The sequence below is a fragment of the Ostrinia nubilalis genome, chromosome Z (assembly GCF_963855985.1).
Source record: "Ostrinia nubilalis chromosome Z, ilOstNubi1.1, whole genome shotgun sequence".
Classification (NCBI taxonomy): Eukaryota; Metazoa; Arthropoda; class Insecta; order Lepidoptera; family Crambidae; genus Ostrinia; species Ostrinia nubilalis.
In genome coordinates, this window is record NC_087119.1 from 13,262,063 (window position 1) to 13,289,469 (window position 27,407).

At 36.7% G+C, this 27,407-nt stretch overlaps 2 protein-coding genes across 2 annotated transcripts in view; one reads left to right on the forward strand and one right to left on the reverse strand.

The window, feature by feature from the left end:
• Window positions 1-23,141, forward strand: part of LOC135086698 (WW domain-containing adapter protein with coiled-coil homolog) — a 30,181-nt gene extending 7,040 nt beyond the window's left edge. Inside the window, exons 5-10 of the mRNA XM_063981474.1 lie at window positions 12,502-12,666; window positions 13,423-13,577; window positions 15,926-16,130; window positions 18,727-18,872; window positions 19,355-19,482; window positions 20,549-23,141. Of these exons, the coding sequence (XP_063837544.1) occupies window positions 12,502-12,666; window positions 13,423-13,577; window positions 15,926-16,130; window positions 18,727-18,872; window positions 19,355-19,482; window positions 20,549-20,624 (875 nt within the window). The 3' untranslated portion in view covers window positions 20,625-23,141. The remainder of the gene's footprint in view (window positions 1-12,501; window positions 12,667-13,422; window positions 13,578-15,925; window positions 16,131-18,726; window positions 18,873-19,354; window positions 19,483-20,548) is intronic.
• A 249-nt stretch (window positions 23,142-23,390) lies between these two features.
• Window positions 23,391-27,407, reverse strand: part of LOC135086570 (dynein axonemal heavy chain 6) — a 91,662-nt gene continuing 87,645 nt past the window's right edge. The window contains exons 61-67 of the mRNA XM_063981321.1: window positions 27,053-27,294; window positions 26,642-26,932; window positions 26,415-26,567; window positions 26,000-26,197; window positions 25,213-25,339; window positions 24,645-24,896; window positions 23,391-23,948 (exon numbers count right to left, since the gene is read on the reverse strand). Of these exons, the coding sequence (XP_063837391.1) occupies window positions 24,667-24,896; window positions 25,213-25,339; window positions 26,000-26,197; window positions 26,415-26,567; window positions 26,642-26,932; window positions 27,053-27,294 (1,241 nt within the window). The 3' untranslated portion in view covers window positions 23,391-23,948; window positions 24,645-24,666. The remainder of the gene's footprint in view (window positions 23,949-24,644; window positions 24,897-25,212; window positions 25,340-25,999; window positions 26,198-26,414; window positions 26,568-26,641; window positions 26,933-27,052; window positions 27,295-27,407) is intronic.

Below are 27,407 nucleotides of genomic sequence, written 5' to 3' on the forward strand. Positions count from 1 at the left end.
GATAGGACCGATTATACGCAAGCAAGTACCACTTGACTGCCTTTTATCAATGTATTGGGTAGATTATGTACTAAAATGCACATCTTTATTAAGTTATCTTCATGGAGAATTTCCAATAAAGTAATTTAATGACATGGGGGACTGGGATCTCCTAACACTAACTCAAATAGAGATTTCCCATCACAACTCAATTATGTGTTGGTAAGCTTGGAGATATTGAATAAGTTTATTATTTATTCCTAAACAATATCAGCAGCTCGTCATTTCATTAAAGGGAGCAGTAGCATTGCCTAAAACAGTCGAAATAATCTGAAACTTAACAACTGTAAACAAGCCAAATGTATTCAAACAGAAGAGTTGTAACGAAATCTGTATAGAACAGAATCACAAATTGAGTCTGTTGCGATGCGACGTGACCTACTTCACTCAACATTTGCGTCATAGGACGCATCAACTTAACTGCTAATTCTTTGACTACTTATTTCTGGAATGGTTCGAAGATAAACATGGAGCAAACTATTTCACCATAATGTCAAAAAACAATTGTTTTATGGTTACAAGAAATGACAGAATGACCTTCGAAATTACTGAAAAGGATGACTTCAATCGTGCATTGCCCGTTGACCTACTGCTCGGTCCTATCTGATAGAACCACGTGAAAATAATTAACAGTGATTCCGTTCCATGGGGAATATGATTTTACGATTTTAATATGAGCCCGTGACACTACCAGCTACCGGTAGATTTAAGCAGAAGGACCACGGGCAACGCATGGCTTCAATCAATTTTAATTTCAAACAGTCCATCTATCTATTAATACGTTAACTAGGAAGAAAAGCTGGCTATAATAACATTATTTATAAGATTTTTTTTTAATGACAGGTGTAATAAACGCTGGCGGTGACTATAGAGTACTGTTTCAGGTAGCTTTTTTCTAAATGCACACAAAAAGATTTGGTTACGAAAAAACATAAATTATTCTTCAAAAAAGATGCACCATTATTCTACTGGTAGTTGTTCTCGCTTGTTGCATTTAGCACGTGTATTTTTTAGGTCACATAAGAATTTAAAATACGTAGTTTATAAATGATTGCATACGAAATCCTTGAGCGTATACAGTGTGAGTCTTGATAAAGTGCACATATAAAAAAATAGGTGAAACTTGACATATTTTTATCGACGGAAAAAATTAAAATATCTTAAGATTTTAAGCTTTGTATGGATAACTTTTGTATTATTGTTCCATTTTCTTCCCTAAGCTTTGAATTTTTGACGAATTTCAATATCTAATTACTACATGTGACATATCATTGGAAAGAAGAGAAGCTATAAATGTTTTTAAGATCATTGGCAATCCACTATCACCTTTATTTTTTTTTAAATCGAATTCTAAGTTGAATCTTTTATCGTGGTTTGTACTTTTGTTAAACTTTGGCGGATCGTAACTAGCTATCCAACCATTATCTGGATCTGAAATTTATTTTATTTGATTAAAGACACATTCAATATTAATATTAAATAATAAAAGTGGTGTAACTAGCTATCCAATCATTATCTGGATCTGAAATTTATTTTATTTGATTAAAGACATATTCAATATTAATATTAAATAATAAAAGTGGTTAATAACGCGAGAAATTTTTTTTTTTTTTGCAGTTTTTAGGTCAAATTTCGGAAGAAAATAAATGAAAACAAAAATATGAATTAAAAAAAAGTAGCCCACTTAGGGTCAAATGGGCGAACTTGTATTCTTAAAATGACCTTACCTATACACACACGAAGTTTGACTAACCTTCCGCCGAACACCCTGTATAATCAGAGATAGTACAGGCGTGTAATAATAGGAGACAAGTTAGAATTCACAGGTACACAGAATTATAAAATTGATTATATCTTTCCTCCTCCCTAATCTTTAAAGTTTGCTTTCTTCGGAATAAAACATAGTGATTAAAACAATAGCATTTTCATTTATAACCGCTACCTAATAAAATTTATTTAGTTGTTGATAGATCATATTATACAGGCTGGAATTTTGTAATGCCACCTGGAGGGAAAGTACTCTTAATATTGTAGATATAATTTTTTTCTCAAAGAAAACATTCCTTTATTATTGAAAAGAAATAGAACTGCATTCAAAGATTTCCAAATATTTGCTTGCCACACCCGGGAATTAAACCAACTAAAATCTGTTAAAAATTATACCCTTATTTTTATTACATCCATCGTTAGGGTTAAGTATAATTATCAGGGTTCGAGGATATATATCAAGGGATATATATCAAGATATATATCGGATATATATCCGATATACAGGGTGTCCCGTAATGTAACGTCAAGCCGGAACTGGGTGTTGAGGCAAGTTGTGCTGGTTATCAGAAAAATATAAAAAAAAATCTATGTGGCATATTTTAATAGGCATTTAAAAAAAATCAAAAAATTCTACTCCAGGTGACGGTCCTTTTGCACGTGTTGCCACAAATCTTCACTTTTTCCAAATTTTTTTTTTGTTATGTAACCCTGAATAATGCTTCTCTAAATTGTTATCAAAATGACAAAACCAGCTGCTCCAGCTTGGATGAAAAAAATACATTATTCCCAAAAAAATTTTCAAAACAAAAATTTTGCCTAGTTTAAACTGACTGTACTGAAAAAAAAATGTACTACGCGAGTGTGGCAAGTGACGTCATAATTTGGCGCATTTAGTAAGGATTCCAAAATGGTATAACACTTGGTAAATTTTTGCTGTAATTGTCGACAATTTTTGGTTTTTTGGAAATAGTCCCGATTTTAACTTTATCTACCTTGGTTAAAAATTATTATTCTAATGTGCCCAAAATTCAAGTTTCTGTGACTGACTACCGTACAGTCAGTCACAGAAACTTTTGTCACCATGACAGTAATTAGTAGTTGACATACTGTGACAAAAGTCACCCGTGCGCGCGCGCCTTTACTACCTGCTCTGCCTGCACTTGTACTTGGTAACAGGGATAATAAGGATATGAAGTTTCGGTTATAGATACGGTTACGGATATTAGAATAATATTATACCGGTTTCGGTTACGGTCACGGATATGAAATCATTTCAGATTATCCGAAAGTCTCGGATAATTTCGGTTACGGAATTATTAGAATTTCAAAAATGTAGGTATAATACAAATAGCAAGGTGCTGCGTGAGCGTGACCCACATAGCTACTTTATGTACCAACTAAGACGACACCTATCCCAACTAATATTATAAATGCGAAAGTAACTCTGTCTGTCTGTCTGTCTGTCTGTCTGTCTGTCTGTTACGCTTTCCCGCTTAAACCTCGCAACCGATTTTGATGAAATTTGGCATAGAGATAGTTTGAGTCCCGGGAAAGAACATAGGATAGTTTTCATCCCGGTTTTTGAAACAGGGACGCGCGCGATAAAGTTTTTCTGTGACAGACAAAATTCCACGCGGGCGAAGCCGCGGGCGGAAAGCTAGTGTATGATAAAGGTAAAACAGGCTGGCATATAAGATGGTGCCAGCGAATGCCAGACAAGTTGGTAACAAATATTAAGATTTAAGGTACAATTCCAAGACGGGCCGCAGACCGCAAACTGCAACCGCAAACTGCAAAACTATGAAATCGGCAGCGCGGCATTGCAGCTGCGGCGTGTATACTGCAGATTTCATAGAGTTTTGCAGTTTGGCCTTTATCCGAAACTATCCGTAACTTTTGAATCAGTTTCGGTTACGGTTATGGATATTATTTTATTTCGGATATCCGATAGTTTCGGTTACGGTTACGGATATCCATAACATCCCTGCTTGGTAAGATGGCCCTCTCCGTCCCGCTCATACCTTTTAAAATGGCTTCTCCACCTCACTTAAGCCAGAAACTTGAATTTTGGGCACATTAGAATTATATTTTTAACCAAGGTAGATAAAGTTAAAAACGGGATTATTTCCAATAAACAAAAATTGTCGACAATTACAGCAAGATTTTACAAAGTGTTATACCATTTTGGAATCCTTACTAAATGCGCCAAATTATGACGTCACTTGCCACACTCGCGTAGTACAATTTTTTTTCAGTACAGTCAGTTTAAACTAAGCAAAATTTTTATTTTGATATTTTTTTTTGGGAATAATGTATTTTTTTCATCCAAGTTGGAGCAGCTGGTTTTGTAATTTTGATAACAATTTAGAGAAGCATTATTCAGGGTTACATAACAAAAAAAAATTTGGAAAAAGTGAAGATTTATGGCAACACGAGTAATAGGACCGTCACCTGGAGTAGAATTTTTTGATTTTTTTTTAAATGCCTATTATTTTTAAAATATGCCACATAGATTTTTTTTTATATTTTTCTGATAACCAGCACAACTTGCCTCAACACCCAGTTCCGGCTTGACGTTACATTACGGGACACCCTGTATATCAAGCCGGTTTTGATGATATACAGTGTGAGTCACGTTAAAGTGTACATATGAAAATAGATGAAACTAGACCTATTTTTATCGACAAAAAAGAGGTCAAAAAATTTTTGAGATTTTTTTTTAATTTTTTATAGAATTTTTTTTCTTCCAATTACTTATTGTAAAGAAAACGTAATAACTTTTAAACTAAGCAGTATATCCTGATAAAATAAAAACGGTAATAATGCTAAATAACAGGCAATACTAAAAAAATACATAAAATATACAAAAAGGCCAACAAATAATAAAAAATGATACTTTTTGAAAAAAATCTGCTTTTAAATTCGTGTTTTTTTGGTTATTTGATAAATTTCTCCGAAAAATGCCCCTATAACCGGTGGTTTTTACTACTTTGTATTATTCTCTATCGTATTACCTTCGTAAAACCAAAAATCGCATGTCTCTATCCCTATCACAACATTTGCAATGATCGTTTGAACTAAGCCTCTCCGGGCGCGCTATTTAACGCTTCGTTAACAACGAAACTGAAAATGGCTCTAGATTTGTAATTTAGTTAAAGAAAAGTTAAATTTCAAATAAAAACAAAAGATTTCGAAGTACAATAAGCATTTTAGTTAAAATTAAAATTTTCTCTACCTGCAGCGGAGAATAATGTTGTGGCAGGCCTTTGTTCAAACGCTCATAGCAAATGTTGTGTTAGGGATAGAGACATGCGATTTTTGGTTTTACAAAGATAATACGATATAGAATAATACAAAGTAATAAAAACCACCTGTAATAGGGGCATTTTTTGGAGAAATTTATCAAATAACCAAAAAAATACAAATTTAAAAGCAGATTTTTTTCAAAAAGTATTATTTTTTATTATTTGTTGGCCTTTTTTGTGTATTTTATGTATTTTTTTAGTATCGCCTGTTATTTAGGATTATTACTGTTTTTATTTTATCAGGATATACCGCTTAGTTTAAAAGTTATTACGTTTTCTTTACAATAAGTACTTGGAAGAAAAAACATTCTATAAAAAATTTAAAAAAAATCTCAAAAATTTTTTGACCTCTTTTTTGTCGATAAAAATAGGTCTAGTTTCATCTATTTTCATATGTACACTTTAACGTGACTCACACTGTATATCAACTTTTAAAATTTGTTACTGTATTTGTACTTTTTGACATAAGATTTTTATTTTTTTAGTTGATTTTGCCGTATTTCAAAGATATTTTATGTTTTTGCTTTATTTGTATGATTTTAAGTTTTAAAAACATTAAAAACATGTTCATGTAACACATATGCAATAGTATTCATGAATCCCAACTAATATTATAAATGCGAAAGTAACTCTGTCTGTCTGTCTGTCTGTCTGTCTGTCTGTCTGTCTGTTACGCTTTCCCGCTTAAACCTCGCAACCGATTTTGATGAAATTTGGCATAGAGATAGTTTGAGTCCCGGGAAAGAACATAGGATAGTTTTTATCCCGGTTTTTGAAACAGGGACGCGCGCGATAAAGTTTTTCTGTGACAGACAAAATTCCACGCGGGTGAAGCCGCGGGCGGAAAGCTAGTAATACAATAAAATAGTACTATGGCTTTCATACAAAATTGATATATATCAAAGTTGATATATATCGGATATATATCATAAATATCCGATATTTTGATATTTATAATAAATATCGGATATTTTCGAACCCTGATAATTATGGAATCTCTCTAACAAACTTGATAAATCAAATGAAAGGGTAACCATGAAATCTCAAATTATTTTAATTATGTACAGAAAATTGTATGGTGTGGTAGAGAATTTTCGAAAATTTTTCGAAAATCTTTGAATGCAGTTCAATGTTTTCTTTCAGTAAAATTTTCTATCTACAGTATTAAGAGTACTTTCCCTCCAGGTGGCATTACAAAATTTCAACCTGTATAAAATCAGTTTCTCACAGATCTTTATAAAATATAGCTTATATCAGGGATGGCAAATCTACGTGTCAATGTGGCAATTTCTATAAAATTTTTATGTAGGGCAGGTGACCCGGTTTTGGCCATTTTAAGATTTTTTTAGACTTTGAGGCTATATCATTTTACAGTGTTTGTTATCACGGACTTATTTCTTGTAAAAAGTGATTAAATATATTTAGATCTAGCCTAAGGATACATTTTTTTTCATAATGATTCAATTCAAAAATAATCCTGTAGAAAAGAAAAAGAAATGGGAATTTGTGCCACTTTTGGCCAGCTTTACCCCATTTCTGGCCACAGTCATGTGCCAGTTGTGGCCATCAAAATTCATCAAAAAAAAACAAACTACTCGACGGATTTTAACGAAACTTGGTACAATTATTTTTCATACTCCTGGGCAGGTTATAGTATACTTAGGAATTCCCACGGGAACAGGAATTAGCGGGAAAATCCTTTTGTATGAAAAATCTAAACCGCTTAAGTTAGACGCTTGAAATTTGGCATGTAGGTACCTTAGTAAACTTAAAGCTTAATCACAACAAGTAATTCCCGAAATTCCCACGGGAACGGGAATTTGCGGGAAAATCCTTTTGTATGAAAAATCTAAACTGCTTAAGTTAGACGCTTGAAATTTGGTATGTAGGTACCTTAGTAAACTTAAAGCTTAGTTACAACAAGGAATTTCCGAAATTCCCACGGGAACGGGAATTTGCAGGAAAATCCTTTTGTATGAAAAATCTAAGCCGCTTAAGTTAGACTCTTGAAATTTTGCATGCAGGTACTTTAGTAAACTTAAAGCTTAGTTACAACAGGATATTGCAAAATTCCCACGGGAACGGGAGTTAGCGGGAAAAAACATTTGTACGAAAAAATCTAAACCGCGTAAGATAGATAAAGGGGGTAAAACGGGATCTACGCGTACGAAGTCGTGGGCGGCCGCTAGTATGAAATATAATATATCAGCTTAAATTGAAAGTACAATTAAGATCAACATTAACCTATAGTATAAGCTTATGCGGTTAGTACTGGAACAATTTTCTTTTCACAACACCGATTTTTTTAGTATTTGGTTTCGATGGAGGCATTATAATCGTAACTCTGAAAATGAATCGATTACTTATATCAAAATAGCTAAGTAATTAAATTGAAAAATCACGATAAAAACTAAATGGCCAAAAGTGGGGTTCTTCGTGCACCACTTTTGGCCAGTCATGTGGCCAAAGATGGGAAAATTCATTCATTCTGGCTCCATTAGTGGCCACCTCTTATAAACCCACTTAATAACCAAATAGCGATATAATATCATTAGTACCACTTAGACAGTGTATTCTTTATTAAGGATTAACATAAACATTTAAAAAAATAAAAAGGATTTAGAAAATAATGATTGTTTACTCACCCGCTCGCCTTAGCCTTTTTGCTAAGACTTAAAACAATTAACGCTTCTCAAAAAATAATGACTTGTTGGATTGAAGTGATGCTTGACACATCAATGCTGTTAACGCTATCAGTGTTGCTAATATTAGATATTTTTATTCCCGTAAACCATAGAGTAATATATTAGTCTTTGCCTTAGTTATAACGATTTGAAGTTCTAAATGGCCACAAAGGGGTCGGTGGCCACAACCGGGTCACTTGCCCTAGTCATAGATTTGGCATCAAATAACACCTAATGCCATTAATGAGGAGTATCGCACAAGTGAAGACCTTCTCTACATTGGCACCAGCTGATGAGGGCAAATACGATAGCCCTCATTCAAAACACATTGTTTGCTAGTATTGTATTAATTGTGAATTTAGTGATTGGTCATACCATCCGTCCATCCATCCTTGCTAACAATTTCCCACATTTATATAGATCGTTTCATCCAAGAAGACGCGCCCCACCAATTTTTTGTGCGGGGAGCGGCGAGTTTGATCTGAGCAATCCGAGCATCATTATTGAAGTGTGCGTGCGGGTACCGATAACACTCAAACGAACTATAATATTAGTAGGATTAGTTGGATTGAGTGTTGCTGAATTGTCAAGTCCGGAAAGTACTCATGACAACAAACCAACTAGTCGAATCTCTTCTACCAGAAGGTGCATGTGGGAAGTTTCCAGCTCTATATTTAAAACCTTGCCATTATGTGTCAGTGAAAAGTACTTGTGGCTACTAAAACAAACTAGCCCAAATTGGACTGTCTCGGGCCCTAGCAATTACCGCTGAAGAGTTTGGGAGTCCCTACACCAGGGATGGCTACCGATAGCCCAATATTTAGGGCACACTACTAATCATTAAATTCAATATGAAATAAAATAGTGAATAATGTGTTGAATGGGGCTATCGTATTTGCTCTCATCAGTTGGGCCCATTGTGGAATAAGATACTGTCACTCGCTAGTAGCTAAGACGATGACGTCACCCGAAGAGCGTTGAGTTGAAACTCTGAAAAGGTAGTAAGTAGGTACCTATTTGATGGCACTGTTACGACTACAACAAACATTATGTTTTAGAAAAGTGGCACATTAATGCATAAAGGTTTCGCCATACCTGCATGCCCTATATCCTCAAATTCAAATTTCGATTCTATCATGTGTTTCAGGATATAGGGCAATAAGTAGACGTCAAGAAATTTATCAAAAGCTCCCATTAAAATCTGTAAGATATAATTGAAACGTAAAACTAAAATAAAAATTACGCTTTTACTTAAATTTTTAATGTTTCAAAAAAACTAGACCGTGAACATACCTTTTTTTCCACTTCTTTTAGGCGTTATGATTAATTTAATGTGACTATCAACCGCGAATTCATCCCGATAGTAGGTGCCCTACTACTACGCTTAGATTAGTTGATTTAAAGCTAAGGTATTAACATTAGTTTTTAGGTAATGACTTAATGCATCTTAAAATTGGAAAAAAAGGTAAATTCACGGTCTAGTTTTTTGTAACATTGAAAAACTTTAAAAAAATCATCATTTTACTTATTGCCTACTCTTTTAGCCGTCGAACGAATTCACTTGTATGCTTATAGGCCCTGTATATCGGTAGATATTGGTAAATAAATGGATCCACTCTGACTCGGAAACCCAAAAAATACAATTACCTGCAATTTTTGAAAGTAGGAATAAAATGTTATTCCTGTGGATTTGTCGATAAAATTTATCATATTATCACAGATATTACTGCGCCCTAACGTGTCGGACACTGGTGACCAGACACACTGGGTACAGACATTCAGACATACAGGGTGGAATTTTGTAATGCCACCTGGAGGGAAAGTACTCTTAATACTGTGGATAGAAAATTGTACTCAAAGAAAACATTCCTTTATTTTTGAAAAGAAAGAGAACTGCATTCGAAGATTTTTGAAGTTTTTCGAAAATTCACCGCCATACTATACAATTTTCTGTAAATAATTATTATAATTTAAGATTTCACGGTTTACCTTTGATTTATAAAATTTGTTAGAAAGATTTCATCTTTATACTTAAACACTAACGATCGATGCAATAAAAATACATGGTGTAATTTTTAACAGATTTTAGTTTGTTCGATTCCCGGGTGTGGCAAGCAAGATATGGAAAATCTTTGAATGCAGTTCTATTTCTTTTCAAAAATAAAGGAATGTTTTCTTTGAGTAAAATTTTCTATCCACGTTATTAAGAGTTACTTTCCCTCCAGGTGGCATTACAAAATTCCACCCTGTATTATATCAGTAGATTAAGTGTGGCTGGCCCACACTAAGATGGGTCATGGTCGTCGCGATATAATTAACGCGATATCGATTGTCGATGTCAAACGAATGTAGCCTAAAAATACATGTCCTCTACTTGGACCTACGTTATTGAGTTTCATATTTAATAGGGTATTTGCCACTACCAATCAATTGACGTACTTTTTAACCTTTTCAACGCCAATGACGGATACATACGTACGTCAGGTTGACCGCCAACGACGGATTAATCCGCCTTAAAAATGATGTCAGCAATAGGCTAATTGAGTATTATGTAAACTGAATAATATTAATACAATTATTTAAATTGATATCATATTTTATCAAGCGTGGCGTCATCGAAGTGGGCTTTTGTATTTGAAGTGGCGCTGAAAAGGTTAAAACTGTCAAAACGAGACTCTCCTATAGATTTTATATGGCAGTGACGTCACTATTGTGTCAACTCAAACTACTTTTTTTTAAATTACAATGCAGCCTAACATCTTTAATTACCGGTAATTTAAAATTAATTAAGTTTTTAACAATCGAATGAAGTGCATTTTTAAAAAAGAATTATTGGGGGGTGGTGGCAAATACCCAATTAAGGAATATCACGTCTTGTGTGGTTGACGTCAAAAATGTTATGAATGTATAAATAGATAGGCATACGAAACGTTGCGATTTCAATATTCGAAATTGAAAATAGATAGGTGTAAAGTGCTTATTCTTCTTGGTTTTGAGAACCACGATTTCGCCAAGGTGACCTAAACAGTAGGGTGGTCCTTATTTTTCGACTTTTGAATTATCCCCGGGGCACTTTCTCATTCGATTATATACCTCTAAATATGAATTTAGTTTTTTTGTTTTTTTTTTGGTTAAGATTTAGAGGTCGCTACCAGCTGTCAAAATATTTACAAAAGCTTTGAAGATCTTAAAAATTATGGTTTCATAAATGTTTTATTTAAGTGTTTATATCACATTTTACGTGCAAATGAACATCGCATAGATAGAATAGACAATCGCTTCTTGTCCCCTTCTCCCCTCAACTCCTCTTCTGTACCGACCATGGTACCGACGCGTCGAGATACTAACAAGTAAACTCTTATATCTTAAAAATAATTGATTCAAATATGTACATTGTACATAATATCTTAGTTCATAGCAACAACAATAATTTTGTAATATTTTTATTTGCCTTTGGCTTTAAAAATAAATGAATCTAACAAATACAGATTTTGTGTTTTTACTTAAAATTCAAACCTTGGTAGCGACCCCTAAATGTCTTTTAAAATTAAAAAAAAAAAAATATGAAAGACTTTCATATGGTATATATTCAAATTACGTGGTGCCCCGCAAAATATAAGAAAAAAATTTTTTTTCGATGGAATAAGGACCACCCTACTAAACAGCTTTAATAAATAAATAAATATCCTTGGACAACAGATATAAACATACTTAAATACTTTTTTTTTGTAAATACATACATACATATTATACATAGAAAACACCCAGTCCAATACAAACAAATATTATGTTCATGCACACAAATGTTTGTACTGTGCGGGAATCGAACCCTCTACCTCCGGAATAGTAGTCCGTTTCGAACCACTACCCCAAACGGCCGACAAAGGCTTTGACAAAGTTGCAGTTTTTTTTGTGTATAGTTGCTGGATATTGTAGATGTGTATTTATGCCAGATTTTGTCTATCCTCGGTCTTTGGTTTATTCAGTTGAATTGCGATGGTGAAGAAATAACCTGCTTCATGGCGCAAACGGATGCCGTATGTAGGTCCGGATCCGGACCTGATCTCTATCTTACATCCCATTTTATTTTTGAGCATTTCCAAATGTGTGTCATTCGATCAATATTCCCACATTGGACTATCATTTAGAATATAATAATGCTAGTTTTCTATAATCAATTTTTCGTCAAATCCGTCCGTCAACTGTAGAATTTCAATATGTTTTTGGTCGAAATATATACGGTTTTCGATGTTATACATTTTCATATTGTTTAGAATATATTTAAACAATATTAAAGTGTAAACGCACCAAAAATTATGGATATTTGATTGAAAACAGATTCAAATTTGACAGTTGAAATCCGGTCTTGGACAAGGATTGAATATGGAAAACCGACTTAAATCTTTATTTGACACAAAAAAGAAAGGAGGCCCCTTTTGTTTGTGCCAAAAGACATCCGCTCGCTCAATCTAACCCGCCAGCTAAGAGCGTGGTTGGATGCTGATTTTCTAGCGATATAATAAGAAAATGAGTATTAATATTTTCAATTGAAAAAAAAAAACAGAAAGTATAATAATAATGATACTCCTCGCTCGCTCAGTCTAACCCGCCAGCTAAGAGCGTGGCTGGATATTGATTTTCTACGCGATGTAACTAGGAAATTTGAAATTACCATTAATATTACCAATTTGTTATCCTCAAAGGTCGAGATAACAGATCAAGTTCGAGGTCAGGCAGAAGAGAGCCCGACAAGCCGTGCAAAAGGACGAACAATGCCTCCGACCGGTACTGGAACAGCAATCACCGCGACGACGATGCGCACGACCGAACAAGACCAAAACATTCGGCGTCCACACATGACGGGAAGGGTTGGTATTTTTAATAAAATTAAAACTACAACATTCGTTCTTCAATCACACTCTTTCGGTGATTGAGACACACGCGATGACCGCGCGGTTTCTGGGCGGTTCTCATGGCGAGGCACTGAGGCAGTAATCGTGCGATTACGGTTTGATGCAAATGTACGAGAACTGCCCAGCAACCACGCGATTATCGCTGTGTCTGAACCAGGCCTTATTGTTCTATAATTGACTCAAAATGTAAGGATAATAAATACATCTGTCAACCGCTCTCCACAAGAGACAATTCGATTCCTAAATTAGGAGTGCAGCCAATTTTCTTCTAATTTTGGTGCCCAATAACAAAGTTAAACACTTTCACTGGTCGGGTTTGTATTAGCGGTCAAACTGTAAATCCAGGCTACACAAGAGTTGCGAAAACTCCCATGATTACAAGAAAAGTTCTTGTTATCATGGGACTTTTCGCCTTAAAATGTTTTAAGTTAAACAGTGCAAAAAAAATCGTTTGATATTCCTTTTAAGTAATTATTACAAGAACGTAGACATACATACATCTACAGGTCTAATGTGCATACAAAATAAAATTTATAAAATCAGATTTGTATGAAAATTAAAATGATTATATCAATTTTCTGACTTCACCATACCATTTATATGCATATGTTAACATGGGCTAGTGTCGGCTCATATACCCATTTACCTAACACCCTGTACAAAACGGCATAGAAGTATTTTAGTTAAAATTGGTGTAAACGTTTATTTCAGATGGCCAGTCGTTGCAGGATATGGATATCTCGCCAGACAGGAGTACACCGATTTCGGAGAATTCCTATGGCGCTAGAGAAGCGAATTGTGCAGCGCGAAATAACACAGAGAATTCGGTCCCTCCAGTCGTCGTACTTGATAATTCAAATCAACCGGTATGTATCTCATACGCCAGTTGTGTAATGCACCACTTGCTCATACACTTCATCATTTAAACCAGGAGTCAAATGGTCAATTGCACGGAAATTATGCACTGATGTAACCAATGCCCCAAGTCCTAAAAGTATTTGACCTTGAACATCTTTGCAAACAAGTAACGTTGAAATCTTTGATTGCTATGTCCAAATAACAGCTTTTTATTAAATGCAGAAGCCGTGTGGTGACGGCAGAGTAGAATACATTTGTCACCAACCCCTACTCTTCCCGCGGGTGTCGTAAGAGGCGACTTAGGGACTACACATCAAACAGAGAATGGGCAGCAGCGCTCTCTGAAAAACATCAATCTTTTAAACTGCGATCTCCAACCCGCCTGCCTAGCGTGGAGATTATGGCAAAACCCTCCACTATAGTGGAGGAGGCTCATAGTCCAGCAGTGGACTGTAAAGGGCTGTTGATGATTAAATGCAGTAAACATCAAACTATATGCAGGACTATGATCAAAATAAATGACTAACCTCCGAAACGGTTGAATCGATTTTGATAGACTAAGCTTCAAATAGGTTATAAGTGCATTTAATTTCACTAAAGGAATAAAGAGTTCCGCGCAAAAGAAAAATTCCGTAACAAACTCTGTAATAATCTTAATACTTAATCAGAAGCTAGTAGAGAAACTAAGTAAGTTAGAACTAATAACAGAAAAAAATGTCAATGACACGGATACTATGACAAATAACTCCAGCTAGAACACGAGGAAAATTAAATAGATTAGATAATAATATGACATTGCTTATTTTAGCTATTAATTCATTTCAATAAAGCCCGTGTTGCAGCACTCTAACTTTTCGCTAGCAGACAAGAATGCAAGCAATTTAGAGCCCGCTTTGGATAAGGTCAGTATTGTAGACAGAATAAAGGAGTCCAACTGAGAACTCAATCACGCGCCATTTTCCTTTCTTGGCAAATGAACAAGGATAAGACTACTTTAGTCCCGTCAATCTTCATTGGGCGATTTGCTTTATGTTATCGCCGTACGTGATAATAAATTGGATGTAATACTTTCTTAGGTTGACTGTTTTTTTAGCGTTATCAAATTATCAAGCGTGTACTAGTTTTTGCATTCTTGCAATCTACATATATTAGCGTCTCTATCACTGCAAAAAGTTTTAGTGGACAAAGCACAGGATTAATCATATTGGTACCGTGATATGATTGACCCATAACGGGAAACTTTGTTTTTTGTTTGAACTAGATTTTGACATTTTGTTATTTAAATGCACACGAATTCATGTGATGGATTAGCATGAGTTACATAAACAATAGGGTTAAGTTGGACAGTGTTTTATTTTACACAAAATGTTTAGAAGTTTAGTGACTTGATTAACACTACTTGATATTCAGTTAATGAAATTTAATTTAGCTTGTAAATATGAATATTCGAAGAACAAGGCTCAGTATTTGCCAATAGTTAATAGTAGAATAATAAAAAATATTGCTCTTGGTTACATCAGTTCATTTACTTACTTTTTCCACCATGCTGCACTGCAATCTATTTTTATTTTATTCATTACACTTACAATGTTGCAACAAATTGAATACGTGTATAACACCTAAATTACACGGATGAAACGAACAAACCTAGAAACTTTCCGAACTTTCAATTTAATTAATATGTCCAGCAGTGGACGTCTTTCGGCTGAAACGAACGAACGAACTCACTCACTGATTAGTCTAGTATACGTTCGTATAAAATAAATCTTCAGTGTACTTAAATGATAAGTAACATACCAATAGTATTACTTTATAAGCCGCCATAGGCATCTGACATGGATCAATCGAAGGAGTGTCTTCGGAACGGAACTAAATCCCTTTTGAATAATTTAGTTACAAATACGTGACCGACATTTCATTTTATAATTATGGGCTTCCCCAAGCACCCGTCTGGCTAGTAGGGGTGTAGACAAACACCTTCCTTTGCTTCATGTTCCTACAGCGCCTTGGCTGCAGCAGCCTTGCTCAAAATTGGGGCACACTGAAACCCAGCGTCGTGGCCTTCCCCATCATGGGCCACGGCATATGCTGAGTGAAGTCCCATTGCGATGGGCATCGCTGTTGCATCAGGGTGGCATTTCTCAGTTCACTTTTTATTTCCTTGTAATATTTATGTGCTTTATGTGCTATTTCTGTCTTTTTTTCCGTATACATACTTTCTTTATTTTCTAAGTTTTCATCGTAATGAATATTTCTTTCTTTCTTTCAAAATTTAGAAAACAGACCAATGGTCGTCGTGAGTTTGGTTTTTCATGTGTTGTATTTTACTAAATTCATTTTTCCTCCTTTACACCAGAGTGGATCGCTGCTTGCGGCGGCGCTACCGCGAATCGTGGCAGCGCCGACGGTGACGATGCCGGCGAACAACGGCGGCGGGTCTCCGCTCGGGAGCGGCGCCGACACGCCGCAGCGCGACGCCGGCCCGCCGACGCCCACGCACTCCGAGAACATCGATCCGCACGCGCCGCCGCTGCACCTCGATGCAGCGCTGCCCAGGAAAAGTAAGCGCTACGGCTGATCTATTCGTCACTAAAGCCCGGTCTCCGAGCACGTAGAATTTTGTCCAACGACCCCAAGCTTCCCATCCTTTTCGCTCGCGAGTAATTATGTTGCTGTCGCGCTCGCACACTCACTGCGGGCGCCCGTCGCACAGTCGCGACAGCAATATAATTACGCGCGAGCGATAAGGAAGGGGTAGCTTGGGGTCATTGAACAAAATTCTACGTGCTCGCAGACCAGACTATAGTCGATTCGTCCCACAATTATAATAACAACTGTGGGAGGAGCCTGCTCGGGAGCGGTTCGGGTACGCCGCTGCACCTCGATGCAGCACCGGTATAACCGATAAAGTTTTCTGGGCTACGACTCATCAAATACAAGTTCCCAAACTCGGGACCCACCTATAGGATAATTAACCGTTATCAATATGCCTAAATGAAGGACTTTTCAAATTACAATCCGTTCGGGCGGCTGACAGTCGCCCGCTGCCCAGCGGTTGGATCGGTAGGGTGGTGTGTCATCCTACAGGCAGGGACCACTAAATGTCCGCTCGCGACCCACCACTGGGTCGCGACCCGTAGTTTGGGAAACCCTGCTGTGACAGTTGTAATGATTGATTTATGATCCGGGTGCTACATGGGCTAGACGACTGGCTATTGTCTTATTCGTCAATAAATCAAACTCAATTCGTCACACTATTGTATGTTAAAGAAAAAAATGTGTAGATTTAATTCAAATGTGTTATCATTTATACTGCCTATTTTTCTGTGACGAATTTACTTACACAAATATTTATTTTTGTAAAATTATTACAAGACGTGTTTTCACTAAACTGTTTGCCGTTTATAACGCCGTCCGCCGTTGTGCCGTTCTAAAGCATTGGTATTTGGTATAGATAGATCGTTTCATCCACGCGTCTTCGTGGTCACCTATCACTTTGGTCAAGGGAAGCGCAGGGTGCGGGGAGTTTCGTAATGTAATCTCTTCGTCGGAGATTTCAGTCACTGTACTTACAATATTCTGTGTTCGTGTAAGGCTGCCCTTCAGGGCTGCTCTAATTCGTTTTAATTTATTTATTTCCATGTCCAACGCCGCCAAATATAATTATAGCATTCCACTAATCCATCATTTTATTAGTAAAAAATGTGTTTCTATGGAGACGTCATCCATAGACATGACAGTACAGTAGTACACATTTAATAAGGCGCGTCGTGAATCTTCGGCCACGCAGACAAGGACAAAATTTTTCCGATTATGTTCCCCGTCGCACTTGCGCAAGCCCCGCCCATTTCATAATTACACTGCAGGCCAATTGTAATGGAATTACGGGGAATAAAATATTTATCTTTTTGCCAAAAAAAGTTTAATAGAGTATTTAAATAAATAAATAGACTTCTTAAAAAACAAATTATAAATACACTTGTGGTACCCGTCGTTGTTCCCGATTTCCATAACACAAGTGCTTTTGTTACATACTTTGGAATCGATCGGAGCAATGTACGCTTCTAATATGTATTTATTTATTTACTAGCTTTTGCCCGCGGTTTCACCCGCGTGAGATTTAGTTTGTCATAGATCGTCATAACTTATAGCCTATATTATGTTATTCTGGGTTATAAACAATAATACTGTAAAGTTTCATCAAAATCCGTTCAGTAGTTTTTGCGTGAAAGAGTAACAAACATCCAGACATCCAAACTTTCGCATTTATAATATTAGTAGGATTATTTTTGTGGGATGTATTTAATCCATAATTTAGAAATGTTAATATTTGCATGCTACATATAATTGTAGCGAATTACGATAATGAACTTTATTTTATTTATCATAACACCTTTAATATACTGTACTCTACTAAATGGCAAATAAATATTTGAATTTCCGAATGTGAGAAGAGTGAATGCTGAATCTATGAATGAATTGTGAATGTGAAGATGTACGGAGATTGGAGGCTCACAAAAATAAAACACTTATTTTGCCACTAAGTGTACTTTTGTCTGCAACGCGTCTACGCACTCTAGAGTATGGCGGCTGACTAACATGTGTCACAGCGCGCGCAAACATGACGCGGCGACGGACCAATACCGGCACAGGAAGAAGACGCGCCGTGCGTGGAGTATCCCGATTGGTCAACAGCATTTCCCGCGCTACTTAAATTCGTCTTCTGCGCAGGTACATCGGTGAGCCTTATTAATTGTGTACTACTGTATCTATGAGTGCACACGCACACTACAATAATGACGTTCGGATTGCTCGGATCAAACTCCCCGCACCCCGCGCTTCCCTCGCCCAAAAAGTGGGGGAGCGCGTCTTCATGGATGAAACAATCTATACCAGAGATCGACTGCCAACCACCTTGGCTGGTATTAATATTTTTTGTGTAAAAGCAGTGGTAGTTTCCTACTGTGTAATACTAGAACGTAAAAGCTATAATAACAGAAAACAACATACCCCCTTACTAATAAAACTTACACGCTCGTTGAACAGTGTTTTAAAGTGACGTTTGGTATGGAAATGTCATTTTAAAACAGTGTTCAACAACTGTGTAACTTTTTTAGTAAGGGGGATAATGATTAACATTTACCAATGTTGTGGCAGTGGAATGCCTGGGCAGCTACTCGTCGGTGGTGGGCGGCGCGCTGCACCACGCCGCGCCCATGCTCACGCCGTCGCTCGTCAACTACGTGCGCGCCGACCTCATGGGCCACGTCACGGGTTGGGCGGCCGACATACTGGAGAAACAGGTAACTACCTAAGCAGACCCGTCAACGGTGACGATCACTGACATCTTTGCCATGGCCATATTTGACTTATCGGTTTATTGTCATAAAAAGCATGACGTGTAAATTCATTGAGATTTGAGACACTTGTATGCTTATGTTTTTTTTTTTGTATTTTATGTACCTAACTTACAAAATTGGGAATAAAATTGATGGCCGTTAGAAATAGAAGAGATTTACGACTCTCTAATTGAAATTTTATTTTTTCATATTTCGCCTAATGTATTTCATTGAAAGCTTACTATACTTTATAATACACTAATCTGATGCTTTTGTGTAACCTACTTACTTTTAAAAATCTGAAAGGACACAATTACGTTCAAAATCTTTTTATCCAACCATATGCAGCAGAAAAGGACGCGGGTATGCGATGTAACGTTATTGAAATACCGTATGAATTATCTGAGGACGGGTAAAAGTAGATTCCATTACAACATCTGTTACAGGCGAGCAAGTTCACGGAGGAGGCGTACCAGCTGGGCTGCCTGCAGTGCACGCGCGTGTCGGCCGAGCTCAAGTGCTCGCGCTCGGTGGTCCGCCACACCGAGATACAAGCAACGTTACAGGAACAAAAGTAAGTTTTCAAACAAATTAAACAATCTCTATTCCAGTCTTCCAGATTTTTCAGATATCAGAACGAGCGTAATCTATACTTATAATAAATCTGTAGAGAGGTCAATTCTGTACATGAAATATATTTTCAAAATAACTATCAGGGGGTGATTAGTGATCGATACTGATGCCAAAAATGCAATCAGTAAAATTTTTGTCTGTCTGTCTGTCTGTCTGTATGTTCCTTATAGAAACAAAAACTGCTAGACGGATTTTAACGAAACTTGGTACAATTATTCTTCATACTCCTGGGCAGGTTATAGGATACTTAGGAATTCCCACGGGAATGGGAATTAGCGGGAAAATCCTTTTGTATGAAAAATCTAAACCGCTTAAGTTAGACGCTTGAAATTTGGCATGCAGGTACCTTAGTAAACTTAAAGCTTAGTTACAACAGGATATTGCAAAATTCCCACGGGAACGGGAGTTAGCGGGAAAAAACATTTGTATGAAAAATCTAAACCGCTTAAGTTAGACGCTTGAAATTTGGCATGCAGGTACCTTAGTAAACTTAAAGCTTACTTACAACAGGATATTGCAAAATTCCCACGGGAACGGGAGTTAGCGGGAAAAAACATTTGTATGAAAAAATCTAAGCCGCGTAAGATAGACGCTTGAAATTTGGCATGCAGGTACCTTAGTAAACTTACAGCTTAGTTACAACAGGATATTGCAAAATTCCCACGGGAACGGGAGTTAGCGGGAAAAAAAATTGTATGAAAAAATCTGAACCGCGTAAGATAGATGAAGGGGGGGTAAAACGAGATCCACGCGTACGAAGTCGCGGGCGGCCGCTAGTGTAACATAAATTCGGCTTGCGAAACCGATGAATAAAGCGGCAAGTAATAGGAACCCCTGAAATCATTTTGACCTACAACAATCGCTTAAATTGACAGCTCATATGTCATACACTTGGTCATGATAACTCATTGAGTAAACAAGGTGTGTGTGTTGGCAGTTTACAAAGAGTTCCTATCAGTAGCGCGAGATTGCCTGTGTTGAGTACTCGACGAGTTTGTTTCCCGCAGGATAATGTACCTGCGCCAGCAGATTTCGCGGTTGGAGGAGCTCAAGTCGCAGAACTCTTTCATGTCGGAGGACTAGGGCCCGCGCGCCGCGCCGCCGCCCCGCCCCCCGCGCTGCAAGCCCCGCCCTCGTGGGGGCACTTCACCAGTCAATGCTAAACATTGTTCATTCCGTTCTTTTTCTATGTAATTTAGATCGAATGATTACTGTTGTGTTGTGTGATTTGATGTTAAATTTTAAGCATTCATTCTCGTAAGGTTCGCCGAATTGGCCGATCTTATTTCTGTGTAGCGTATCCGACGACTCTTGTGTGCGTGTGGTGTTTAAATTTGTCTTTGTTAAAATTATTTGAAAAATGTGCTTCGGATTTAGTGAACATTCGAAAAGAATTGTAAAAGACAAATAATCGAGCGATATTAGAACTGAGGGCTCAACTTGACAGTCCATAACTGAATATTATTTGACTGACACAAAATCTGATTCCAACTTTCATATTCTTTTGGAATGTTCACCAAATCCTAAGTACATTTCTATAGAGTTAACACACTGGCCCTCACACCACACACACTTGTTCTTGACGCCCAAGCGGATTAGCTTCGTTTTGACTTTTCATTTGTATCTTTATGAGAGTGGATATGGTAATAAAATTATCGTTTGTAGGTAGGTTAAGTAGAGGCCCGCGGCCCGACTGGGCCCGCCCGGCGCCGGCTTACAATAATTCATATTCTATTACAGCGAGTTCACGAGATGGTTTATAGTGATACTTTTCATTGGTCAGTTGTAAGGGTACAGTGTTTTGTAATGTGTTTATTGTAAAGATTTAAATTATTAAATAATACTTTCTTAGAAGTTTGTTTTTATATTATGTAGTTGTTATGTAAGCCATTCATTTTCATTACAGTTAACTAATAATAATAGCTAATGTGTTAGCCAACACTGCCCGCGCGGGCAGAGCGGCGTTGTTCATTACAGACCTTCATTTTTGACCAATCCTTGTGTAAACTTTGTAAAGAACAGGAATTTTTAATAATTAATATTATTATAGTAACCACAAATTCATGTAGTTATATTAGTTGATTTTATTATAAATCATATAAGCATAATTAATACGGATCACAATTACTTTGCATGCTTTCGACTTGAGGGCGCAACACAAGAGAAGCCAAGGGAACTCTATTTGTTACAAGTAACATTAGCGAATCATTAGTTAGGTACGAGCTCCGGTCTAGGTCCTTCTAATTTCTTTTTTAATATTATGTAAGCTAACAATAAAACTGCTATATTTTGACACCGACCTGTATAAATTAACAGAATTAAGTACTGTGATATTCATTCACTTTCACACGTAATAATAGTAATAAATATACATATGTTTAATGTTTATGTACGAGTAGGTCTGTCTCTGTGTGGAGTTTAAAATGTAATTATTTAGGTGCACGCTGTTTATAATTACACTTATTTATATTGTTTAGGATGTGCGTAAGGATTGAAAGTCATTAACTGAGCGAAAGAATTGAACCTACCATCGAGATTGGTAGATTTTAGCTGGTTTACCGTCCACCTGACCTGTTGTGGCACATAACTATGGATTTTTAATTGTTACATTTAACTGGACAGTAAACCTGTTAAAAAGCATCTTACATTGTTTTTCATTATTTGTGCGTTTTTTTCCCAACATACGCCATGTCTCTATCGCCGCGTGGGACTTACAAAAACATTCTAGCTCCTCCACCCGCTTCGGACTTAAAATGGGAGTGGGGTGGATAAATCTGGCTGCATCTTGCTCTAGATATGATTACCTAAAAGACACTGAAAAGTTTTTAATACTCCTGCAGAATTAGTTTGTTCAAAAACAAACTGGATTCAAAGTGAAGTACTAACACATGTTAGTACAACATACTTCAGATTGTATATTCTTCACAGGTTTTTCGAAAACTTTCATAAGTGTCTGCAAGGAACTCCTAAAGAGCCGGTGTAGACTCCAACCAAATTACAGTAACTAAAGTGCTTCGTTTTAACGTTTCTGTTAATGGCTAAAAAGGTGCGGGGGCAGAGGGAGGAGTGCATTTGAAACTGTTGTATCTGATTGATGATAATGAGATACAATATCCAACTCGGCCCCGCGCGGTGTAGACAACAAACAGTTAAACGGCAGCCTATTTAGTATGTAATTTACGATGATTGAAGACTGCCTCATGTGTTCAGCAAACAGTCCGTTAACCGTCTTATTAGTATAAGTTCTTATTGTTATTACTTGCTTCTCGGGTTTAGGGAATGACCCACAATCCTTGCGCGCATTATTTAGGGCCCAATTATGCAGGTCTCTCAGTTATAAGTTATAGAGTGAGTGTGGCTGTAGCCGTGGCTTTGTTGTCTTGTAGTGTAGTGTTTCAGTGGGGACCTGTCACTTCCCCGCCGTAACCTTAGTGTAGTAAATGTGAACATAACGCGACAGCGCCCTCCGCGTCGCCTCCACACAGGGAACTCGCCAGTTAATTTTTTTTCCATGTTCTCCATAATCATACTTTTGTTTTCCGACATTGTTCGAAATACGAAGATTTAACCTGTTTAAATAAATAAATCAGTTTCAATAAATATCATTAGTATTAATACTGTTCTTCTCCCTTTTCAGTTGGATCGTATTATGTGTCCGCTTGTAACTTAATTTCTCAAGCTTATTAATATTACATTTTGGACATAATATTGTTATTATTTGTATGTACCTAATCAGACTAGCTGTGTGCGAATGTTGTTGGAATTTGGAAGCAAACAAAACTGTGTTGTCATTTTTTGAAACAATCTGGTTTAGAAAATAGAGCAACTGCTATAAATTAATTTATTAACACGGATAAAGTTACAACTATTCCAAAAATAACAAGTGCATAAAATTATATTGGAAGTAACATCCATCTAAAACAATTACAAAATAAATCTTACTAAAATGAGTTAAAGTAATCAAAATAAGTGAAAATGCTTGCTTTTATTTCAAATCGTATAACGAATTCTAATTCAAACCGTTTATAAATTGAAGTAACAAGTAAGTACAAGACAAATAAAATAAATAAAAGTGGTAGGTAGGTACGTCTCCTACTTGCATCGTACAGCTGCTAGTATAATATGAGGTGCGTTATACGATTTGTAATAAAAAAAATACTAATGTACACAGTCTACTCCTTGCAGACGCATACTTCATTCCTAAATCCTAATTATAACATTTATAAGTAATGAGATTCACATTCATTATTTTAATAACTTAGGTATTCAATTCTTTAAAGATTTTAAACAAAAAATGTGCAGAAGGTATTATTTGCGAATCATAATAAATGCGCGTAAAACAAGTAATATTAAACACAGTTATGTATTTGTTTTGTATTCTTCCTTCCTGCGAGTGAAGTGCTCCACCTATAAGAGGAAACACTTTAAATACTCATTTATCCTTAATAATAATCGACTGCTTTTTATAATTAATAAGTTAAGCAATGATTAAACCAGAACTACCAGATGAGCAAAGGTATAACTTATGTTTTGTTGCGAAACATATTTAGCAAAGCTGGCGAAGCAAAGCGAAATCAAGTTGCAATAAGCCAATGCTGCTTCTAATATGAGGATAATAGCCCAACGGTGTCGGTATCGGGCTGCCGATGACTACACTCCTGACACAAGGAACCATTATTATGCAGGGTGTTATTCAGTAAAAAAAGGTTGATTCTACTCAAATACAACTACTTTTCCTACAGAACCAATATCAAATTCTTAAAAAAATTAACATTCCCATACTACATGACTGATTGCCGATGAAAATTTGCATAGAAAGGTTGTCTTTTAAATATTTGAACTTTGGTAAGTTATTGCATTTGAGCATTAGAATCAGCCCTTATTGTTTGATCAAGCATAAAAAGAACACGCTGTATATTTAGCTTAGTAGTAATAGTGCGTTCACACTGGGCGAACGGGCTCGCGCGGCAAACTCGACATCCTGCTCACTCAAGAGCAGGGTGAGCGCAGGATGACCAGCGTGCCGCGTGAGCCCGTTCGCCCAGTGTGGACGCACCATTAGAATCGCTAATAATCTTTTGATAAACAAATGGTTGGGCTTACTTCAGTGGATGAGTAGTTGGGCCTAGTCCGTGATCTGGGTGAGCAGCGCCGTGCCGCGGATGATCCAGAAGGGCGGCGGCTGGGTGGCGGGCAGCAGCACGGGCAGCACGAAGTTGGTGCTGTGCCCGGTCGTGGACAGCGTGCCCGCGCGCTCCGACGTCTTGTACAGCGGCGTCTCGTAGCGCGGGTCGGGCTTGGGCAGCTCCAGCACCGGCTGGAACCACACCACCGGCAGCGGCGGGTTCATCTGCCCTGTTTGTTCAGATAACACGACCGTACTCATCTGACCGCTATTTCAAGCAAAGCCGTACCTGGCCCATTGCGAGAAAAACTTAGCCATCTTGTCCGAGTCTGAACCAATGAGAGAGCATGAGATTCTGCCACTCAATTTTCAACGCGAATTAATCATACTATTTCGAACATAGCCAAAGTTTATCTGCTGACGACTGTATTTCTTATCATCATTTACTTAGTGAGCAATACCAATAGAAACATGATAAAACACATTGCTATAATCGAAGCTTTCAGATGATTTTAAATATTTTAATATCATCACATAAATACAAACCTGGTAGAGCATCTACAAGACAGTTTCTTTGCATGTCCCAGCGCCCAGCGTCTATGAAGAGTCCGTGAATGTTGACTCCGTCTTCGGGCAGTTCCAAATCTCCGTAGACGCTAGGACTCCCGTCATCCTGGTGGTAAGTAGGAAGACCCACAGTACAATAAAATTAGTTTTCTAATAATCCCTCGCTAACCCAGGTTATCTTATTAATAGGTACTTTACCTACATTGCGATTGTATTAATCGGTGATACGAATAGCGAAACAGAAAATGCCTATCATTCGCTACTTATTTGCCATGACCATGAGTGCGTCTTTATCGTTAAGGAAATTAGTGAGTTCCATCCGTAATCCTAATTCGTAGCAGCAGTACAATAAGAGAAGCGCTTAAAAAGTATTTTTGAATTTAGTAGGTGGCATACTATTCTGCCTGCATAATAATACATATACATAAAGTAGTGCTGGGATTTGTTACGATTAGTGCGAGTTCGTAATGCGATTTTGTTGATACTTCAATCTGGCTATTCAGTCAGAGTTCTCCTGCTTCAGCATTAAAAAAATGTGATGAACATGGCATGCTTTTAAATATTCGAAGGCAATCATTTTATGTACTTTTTAAATTACGCGCACATTATAAAAAAGGCTCGATCAGATAATTAAAATCGAATTATTCTCAAAGCCAACGTGCGCGTGGCATATGCGCAGTAGTTCAGACAGTGATGTGCCACCCATAGCTTAATAAATATCGATAATGTATTTATTTATTACCTACTCACATTTTAGATAACGTACCTTATTTTTCCTTTTATTGTATTTATACACATCCTCTTGTGGAAGGAAAAATGGTATAGGATGAAAATCGAACAACAGTGCATCTATAGGCACTCGATAACGCCGTGCATATGACTGTAAAGATCCCGTTAATAATCCTTGAGGGAAAAATAACCCAGATACCCAGCTGCTGGGCTGTTTGCCATCAACAAGCCACTTCTGAAATCAAATAAATATTCGTTATTTGTAAAATTATATAAAGTACCTTCTATAAAAATCATAAAATAAGATTTTCAAGAATGTTGCTACCTAGTTTCTAAAGATTTGATAAACTTAAAGATAAAAACAAAAAGGGGAAGCAAAGTACGCGTTTGATATTGCTATAGAATCGAACAAGGTCTCTAGTAAAATTTTTCAGTTTTATGGGTAAACTTACTTCGACAAAATCAATTCTGAGAATAAGATCATGAATCCAGCTTCCCAAGGATTTCAAAGAATTATATCCTTTTTTATGCCACATAGCAGGCACTTTATTGTTTAAAAATGCCGTAAACACTTCTTCAAAAGCTTCGGACATAACCACAATACCCTGGAATAATATAGGTATTTTCATAAAATATGTATAAAATAATGAAAATCTTACTAAAAAGATATATTACGAACCTTTATCGCTTTCTGCAATTCATTTAGAGACGAATGTATTAAGCCAAGTAATGTATTAAACCTGTCAGTTTCATGCAATAAAACCGTAGTTAGTGACTGTAGCTGACCTACGTCATCGGGAAGCATGAGATCAGGATTAATTAACGATTTGTCTATTTTATGTGAGACAACAGAACGAGTTTGATCGCATATGCGCCATACTATCTGATCGGGTGTATCACCACCACCACCACCACCAGATCGAGGCTGCACGTCTACTATTGTCTGAATTAATGTGTTCGTTTCTTTGTTCTGCAAACAAATAAATTATTAATATAATTTTATTAATGAATCGCTAACTTCATTAAATAGACTCGTTTAAGTACTATGTTCCTGAATCAAATATTTTAACTTTTAAGTAAATGGACTTACCTCAAAAGCTATATTTGCATTTTCATGCATTCCAAATACTTCTGGATCTTCGATTACTGGTAGACTATCTATGTATTCTCGGACAATTTCCAGTTTTTCTGCTCTAGGACAATAGTATCTCCCAGAACGGGAATAAGTGTAACCATCTTCCAAAGTAGGTGGCGAAAAGAAAAGTTTTAAAATTGTTGTTAGACAACGTTGATCCCACATGTCTGTCACACGACCTCCATAGGTGATGGAACCTAAAGCATCAATTAACTTTAGTTACAGTTCTTACATTTCACGAAAGTGATCATGAACTTTACCTACATCATTATTATTCACAAGATGAAAAAGTCTGTTGACACAAATGATA